Source organism: Cryptotermes secundus, unplaced genomic scaffold (assembly GCF_002891405.2).
Source record: "Cryptotermes secundus unplaced genomic scaffold, Csec_1.0 scaffold535, whole genome shotgun sequence".
Taxonomy (NCBI): Eukaryota; Metazoa; Arthropoda; class Insecta; order Blattodea; family Kalotermitidae; genus Cryptotermes; species Cryptotermes secundus.
The window spans coordinates 311,883-320,114 of NW_019723909.1; the positions used below are offsets into that span (position 1 = coordinate 311,883).

The following is an 8,232-nucleotide window of genomic DNA, read 5'->3' on the forward strand; positions in this document are numbered from 1 at the left end:
AATATCTTAACTGTGCCACATTTTCAAAACGTTTGTTTCCTATCTTCATATCATGATTTTGCCCTGCATTTTGGTGACGAGACAGTAACATATACTTAGTTTTCTCTATGTCTACTTCTAGACCAATCTCTTTACTTGTGTCAATTAAAGTTTGTGTGTTTTTCTTTATGGTATCTACATTATCACCCAGTAGATTCACATCATCGGCGTAGACCAACAGCTGATGTGTCCCGTTTAATTTCAGTCCCACCTAGTTTCCCTGGAACTTCCTAATTGCATATTTTAAGGCAAAGTTGAAAAGGAGGGGCGATAAAGCATCTCCCTGTTTTAGACCATTCTCGATAGGAAATTTATCAGACAGATGTTTACCTACACGGACTTTACTATACGTTTCGTTTAAACACATTTTAATCAACCTAACTAGTTTCATGGGTATCCCAAACTCTATCAGAATGTTGTACAATACTTCTCTCCTAACTAAATCGCAGGCTTTCTTGAAGTCTATAAATAGCTGATGTACTGTCTCATTGTACTCCCATTTTTCTCCAATATCTGACGAATGCAAAAGATCTGATCTGTAGTTGATCTGATACGTCGAAACCCACACTGATGATCCCCAATAATTTCATCTATATATGGACTTAACCTTGAAAGAAGAATATTGGACAAAATTTTATATGACTACTACTTCTCAGAAAATCTGGTAGAGCCGGGAATCAAACCCGGGGCCTCAGGATCTATAGCCAGAAACTCAGACCACAGCGTGACCTACTATGTAATGCAATGTGATAACCCTTGAAGAGCTCATTGCTCTGGTGAACTGGAATTACTTAACGTCAAAGATAAAGCTTACGAGAACGAAAGCTGTTCATTTATACAGAAGGAAATACTCGCATTATGTGAAGTGGATTGAAGTGGAAGAAGAGGAGAGGCAGAATGACGGGATTACGTAGGTACATACAGAGAGATATTCGAGTTTCAGGCAAGAGAACACGTAAGGTCGGCCGCATTAATATCGACCTTCTGCTATGTACGTCAGCGAGGAGCCCAGGTGCTGGCAGATGACGCCTGCCCGAAAGGAACGCACCTTTCGCCACAAATACACAAGAGTGATATCTTCTTAAAAGTGACGCCTTGCAGTCTGGTAGAATTATCAGGAACTTCCTGCGTCGTCTTTGATGTCTAGAATTAACCCAATCAACGAACAGCGAGTAGGGGAACCGAAAAATCTGTAAATGTTTACCAGATTATACGGCACCATATTTCAGAAGATAAAACTCTTCAGAGTCACCGCCATGAGAAACTCAAATCAAATAATTTAACCCCGTTTAGATTCCGATGTTCTGACTTTATAATTTCCCTTCTTGTTTTTGTACCTCGAATTAATCATTGATTTCTTAGGAAAGTTAATCATGTTGATTTGGCAATGGAAAATGCTGTATGTATCACTCCTTTACTCATATCTGTAACTTGTCATTCTTCTTCCCAACTCATAAATATCGCCACACCTTCAGAATGTCACAGTTGTTATAAAAAGTTAGATTTTTCAAACATAATTTCATATTCAGATTTCAATATAGACCTGCATTACGTTTTATAAAGATGTCCAGTCCTAATCATCTTGTTTCCAGATCACAGGATGAGATGAGAAATACAAAGCGGATGTGGAAAAATAACAAATTCCTACCTTTATTGGTTGGGAAATTTGCTCGGAAGAGACCTCCTGGGAGATGTGTTCCTAGAACAGGATATAATATCGAATGTAATTTAATGAAATGATAATCTTTAGAGCTTTACTAGATTAACTCAGAATAAGGCCCAGTGAAAAGGGAGTGTGCTGAAATGGAGCTGCAGTATAGTCGGAACATACTTTTGTATCACATCTTGTAAAAGAGACAATACGGCCGTAAGAGTCATCTCTTGAAAAGCGGAAATAAAACTCAGAAGTAATTTTGTGCAAGCTGCAGTACTGATATATTCATATTGTCACGTGTAGGGGGTACGTGACAAATAATTACGGACTGCCGATTTAACTGATACATAACACTTCGTAACTGCGAACAATGGACACACTATAATGTTCCTTGTAACCAAGCCACACGAAGGCTTCTGTCGGTTTTCCTCTTACTGATCACTGATCTGATTTCAGCCCTGGTCTTCTCGCGTATCGAAGTCTTGCTGTCGAATCTCCTCGAACAGTGTTCACTGTTCCCTACATAGGCTCAGCACGGACCACTCGCAGAAAACGCATCGCTGTTTAGCAACGGATATCATATATTGTTGTCAGGCATGTCCACCCATGCATTGCCTAGCAATGGACGCCCTATTGTTACGCATTCGTTGCTGTGATATGTGCTTACAGGTCTGTAACCTAGCAACGGACGCCATTCTATTTTTGGATTCTTATTGGTTGGAACATGTTTACGTATTCGTCTCCTATAAACGGCCTAATCTGTCACAGTGCTTCCTGCATAAAGATTCACACTTTAATAATATCATTAGTCTTCTATTATTGGTGCCTTCCAATAACTTACTTCACTTTATTTTACTAAATGAAACTTGTATAAATTTTAACAATGAACAACCTATAACTGTAACTTTATGTGTGACGGCGTGACGCAAGGTTGCTCCCACTAGACTCAGAGGTTGGAAGACGACTAATTTGATAAAAGACTTCTATAAATTAATGACTTTCTTCGATCCCAAATTTCTAAGAGGAAACTCCTCCCTAAAACGGGCATTTTTGTTTCAGTTGAAAATTTTAGAGTTCACCAGAAATTCGCGTTTCCAAATTATGTAGATTTACTGCGCGATTTTAGTCCTTAAAGACGCAGCGGCACTTTTGTAAGAAGCTTATCTATAACCATCTAAGATTAGGTTCCTGGCCGTCCCTCTTATAAGTCATAGCTTGCACTAGCTGTCAAATCTCAGATTACCAAACACATGCCGCTGTAGCTAAAATTCCAGGAAAATAGCAGATGGTACAGCCTGTTCATACAGCAAGATTGAGCCTATGTCACTTTCTTATTGTGAAAATGTTGGCTATCTGCGTACTTTTACTTGTAACCTATAGCTTTAAGTTAGTTAATCTTAATTAACAAATTATATATTACCTATAATTCCAGCAAACTGCCACGCCTCTTTTATGACGAATACAGCAATTTTATATGATTACAACAGAAATTTGTTTTCTTCTCAATGATTCTGAAGGCAAATGTAAAAAGCATAGTTTTATTCCCTGCTTCTACGGAGCAGATCATACCTAATGCCACAACGACAGCTTGTCCATCAGTATAAATGAAGCGTCTTCCAGAACCGCCGAACGCATTTTCGTAAAATTTAATAAATATTAATGTTTATCCACCCCTTTCAGTTTGGTTAAAATTGGATTAAGCGGATACTTCAAACGAAGACCTGCATTCATTTTTGAGCTTATCTTGAGCGTAAGACGCAAAAAATTGTCACACGATAGTGACTAGACACTGGGTTTGGATTAATTATTGCATTTATTTAACAATTAAATTTCGTAATTACAAATATTTGTAACGCTATCATTGAATCTACAGGCTGTATATTTCACTACAGGTGAACCTATGTCTTCTCAGTGTTGAGAAGTCGCTTCCAGGAAACACCTCCCAAAAATGGAAATTCTCACGGCCAACAACGAACTGCCAGCGCTGACTTCCAGCCTTCCTTTCTCGTGGTTTGGGTCTCATGAGTCATGTCGCGGCATGAGCACGTCGACAAAGTAAACAATTTCATTAACATTCACAGCATTGTTATATTAACAACCGATTTTAATGTTCCTTCTGGGAGTTTCACTCTTCCCGTTGCAGACTTCTTGATATGGGCCACGGTTATCTCAGTAGGTCATGGCGTCTACTTCATGAAATAATCAATTGGAAACTGCAGAGTAAAATAGCAAGGAAAGGTAGGATGTACCAGAGCATACCCAATCATAATTTCCAGACATAAGACGTGGCCTAATGTCAGTTCACCACCTACAGGCTTTCTGTCTTCACGATTGCACTCGATTTGCTTTTTTGGCGGTTTCACAAGGATTAACTTGGAAAATTCTCCCCCAAGGCGCTATTGAACATATATGAATTTAAACTTCTGCTGATCAACTGGGCAATTATCCAGGGAAACAAGGTGTGAGTGAAACTAAACGGGACACATCAGCTGTTGGCCCATGCCGATGATGTGAACTTACTGGGTGACAATGCAGGTACCATAAAGAAAAACACGCAAATTTTAATTGACGCAAGTACGTGCAAAGAGGTTTGTGTACAAGTAAACACAGAGAAAACTAAGTATATGTTATTGTGTCGTCGCCAAAATGCAGGGCAAAATCATGATATGAAGATAGGAAACAAATGTTTTGAAAACGTGGCACAGTTCAGACATTTGGGAAGAACGATAACAGATGGAAACCTGATTGAGGAGGAAATTAAGTGGCGATTGAACTCGGGTAATGCTTGCTACAATTCAGTCCACAACCTTTTGTTTTCTCGTCTGTTGTCCAAAAACATAAAAATTAGAATATAAAAAGTTATAAGTTTGCCGGCTGTGATGTATGGGTGTGAAACTTGGTCTCTGACACTAAGGGAGAACAGACTGAGTGTGTTTGAGAACAGGGTGTTGAGGAGAATATTTGGGCCGAAGAGGAATGAAGTGACAGGAGGTTTGGAGGAAACTCCATAATGAGGAGCTTCATAACTTGTACTCTTCTCCAGGTATAATTAGAATGATCAAGTCAAGGAGGATGAGGCGGGCAGGGCATGTAGCACGAATGGGGGAGAAAAGGAATACATATGGGATATTGGTGGGAAAGCCAGAAGGAAAGAGACCACAGGGGAGACCAAGGCGTAGGTGGATGGACAATATTAGAATGGATCTTAGAGAGATAGGATGGGATGGTATGGATTGGATAGATCTGGCTCAGGATAGGGACCAGTGGAGGGTTCTTGTGAACACAGTAATGAACCTTCGGGTTCCATAAAATGCTGGGAAATTCTTGAGTAGCTGCAGAATTGGCGACTCCTCCAGAAGGGCTCAGCTCCATGAGTAAGTAAGTAAGTAAGTAAGTAAGTAAGTAAGTAATAATAATAATAATAATAATAATAATAATATTTCTATTCTGTTCTTTATTATTTTTGTGCCTAGTCAACAGTTATAAGGCCAATTACAGACACAGCACAGTGTAGATACGGTAACGGCAAGGTAAAGTTGTCCCTGTGCTTATAAACACTACACCATAAAGGCGTATGGGGGAGAGGATGTATAGATCCATATTTCCTTGACTTCTGCTCTAGTTGGAGATGAGTGGTCAACTTCACGCCCCTGCAGCTTTACCCCCGGGGAAAGAACCCCCGGTACCCTTGGATAGGAGGCTCGGTGGGCCACACCTCGTTTGAAAGACATGGAGAAGAAAAAAATCTTGATCATATCGGGACTCGAACTCCGAACCTTCGGTCGTGCAGCTCGCAGCCAGTCGCTATACCGAATACGCTAGCCCGGCTCCCGTATATATAGTAACGACTAGGATTAGAAGGCTATAGTGGTTCTTTAGGGGGTGGCTAATATATAACCAGTCGCTAAAGGAAAGCCTTCGAATTGTAAATACGCGAGTTTCAATATCTGCTCATTTCCATTTGCAGATGCATATCCGTGATATTGTTCTTGTTTCATCTTTACATTGCTTTATTTTCTGAGAATGTGATTCCCAGAAGTTTGAGACTTGTATGCGATTTGATGTCATGACGTGTAAACCTTCGCCATCATTTCGGATGAACTTACTGCTTCTATCATCACGGTCGAAGAGTAAGTCAAGCAGGCTTTCGGGCGGTATGTTACAGTGCTAATACTCGCAGCAGGAGGATATGTGTTGTTCCGTCGTCAGTTGTCATTTCATTCAAAATTATTATTTAGAAAAAATTCCTGGCTCATGTAGTTTATGTCTATTCAGTAATGAATTTTGCATTGTAATTTGACGAATTGAAGCGCCTTGTGTGGTGTACTGATGACGCAATGCATCCTGTTTAGGTACAACCTGGTGTTCCTGGGCCTCACATACCTGGTGCCTGTGATAGCAATGGCAGTCTGTTACACCCTCATGGGGAGAGAGCTTTGGGGAAGTCGATCCATAGGGGAGCTCACTCAACGTCAAGTAGACTCCATCAAATCCAAAAGGAAGGTGAGTAACTGCTCGTATGGTCCCGAAAATAAGGTTGCAGCTCATAGACAATTACTCTGGTTACCACGGTGTCATACAGGAGAAGACCAAGTCTCAATTTTCGCCTCTCATCGTCTTCCACTTATTATTATAGTGTGATATCCCAGAAGATATGACTGTGTCTTCGATTTGAGGACACAAAACCTGGGTCTTCTTGATCAGTAACATGTTTTGTCCATCTTCGTACTCACAGTCGTGAATATTTGGTGTAATAGAGATGCCGCGTGGATTTTCTTTCTAAATATATCAGAAGTTCTACTGCAACCACCATGGCGAAACGTCCGCGTAATATTGGAGTTAGTTCTAATTCCGATTCTGAAGCACAGTTTGCGTCTCACGACTCACATTATGGTTTTACGCATGATTTTTCTGAATACAGTGAAGATGTTACCAGAAGCGGCGAAGACAAGGCTTCAGTGCACCATTTCACTGGCCCTCATCCTGGATTGATTCGTGTTGTTGTACCTGACGTCAGTGGAGATTAGTTTTCATTTGACTTCTTCAGCCTAATGTTTACTGAAGAACTATTCAGCACTATTCTGACAGAGAGGAGTCGCTAATCTGTGCTGTAGTGCAGTGATATCTGGAGTGTGACGGTTATAGTTCCTGTGTAATAAATTCATTGACAGGAATCGGATAAGAAAATCTTTGCATGGGAATAGTCATTGTTCAGACCCGTCACTTAGCAACGTCGAGTGTGAGCAGATATACGTGTATAATACTTTATTTATGTGTTATAATTACAGTAATCTTAAAATTGCTATAATTATTTGTAGTTAGGACTAGTGAATATCCAATAAATCAATTCACTGATCCAAACCCGCGTCTCTAGTCCCTAATACACGTGACAGTCAGCTGATGAAGTAATGTTGAGGTTCGGAGGAAGGATGGGGTTTCGGCCGTAAGTCCCGAAGAAGAGAAAAAGATTTGGAATCAATGGTTGTGTTTATGACATGGTTACTTGTCTTGTTAAACAGCGTGCGAATACTGCTGGAAATGTCGCCCTTCCACATGGAACAGTGCTGAAGTCAAGAAGAAAAGTAGAAAGAATAGGACAAAATTGATTATCAGATAATTACTTTTCGTCGCGTCAACTGTTTTCAGATCTATACAGTGTAAAAATGAACACCTGCTCTACCGTTCGACACAGCATGCCAGCAAACTTTGGGCCAAAGGTACTGAAGTTGAAGAAACGGGATCTTCTGTGTAAGGTGAAAGGAGGCACCAGCGCTCTGTGTTGGAAAGACGAAACGGGATGTGTTCTCAACAATATGCGCCAGGTCCCCGGCATCAAGTCTTTATGTGGACGACTAAGGAAATGCGCCCTAACCGTTATGCATTGCAAGTTACAAGAGCAACACGGGTTTTGTTGACATAATGGTATGATGGGCAGCAGACTTGGAAATGGGGGGTGAACTGTTCTTTCACTTACTCGACCTCAGTTGCTCATGTCGGGGTACATCCAGCCTTAAATTGTAACTCTTCTATTCACGCTGCGCAATATATAAACCCAGCTTCTTCTAAATCAGGTCCTGGCCAGCAGCCATCACAAGTATTTCGTATTTCCTGGAGGTGAAGGAAAAGAAGTTTCACGATCGCTTTATTACTCTGAAGACTCCAGTGTAGATCTGTGTGTATCCATGTGCCAAACTGTAGCACACACTGATGCATTACCGAAAATGTCTTAAGAAAAATCAGCTGTATTTTCTTCGGCTCATTTTTACCTACAGCACTTGTAATGGCGAAATTATACATTTAGATAACCCAGTAACTCTGACTAAATATACGGCTGTGAAAGTGATACTGTCTGGGTGCATGATATAAACAATGTTTGTGTTCTCTGTTGAGGATCAAATTTGGGGATTGAAAATTTAAGTCATTACCTAGGTGCCTGGAGACTTGCGAAAAGTGTTTTGCAGTGAAAGAGCAAAGATGACAACACATGGACACGCAATGAGGTTAAGAATGCGATAATCAGCATTCATGCGTAATACCGT

General features: G+C 40.5%; 1 protein-coding gene across 1 annotated transcript in view; it reads left to right on the top strand.

The window, feature by feature from the left end:
• LOC111862094 (tachykinin-like peptides receptor 86C) overlaps nt 1–8,232 on the top strand; it is a 170,754-nt gene that overhangs the window by 143,480 nt on the left and 19,042 nt on the right. Inside the window, exon 5 of the mRNA XM_033750548.1 lies at nt 6,046–6,196. Within this exon, the coding sequence (XP_033606439.1) occupies nt 6,046–6,196 (151 nt within the window). The remainder of the gene's footprint in view (nt 1–6,045; nt 6,197–8,232) is intronic.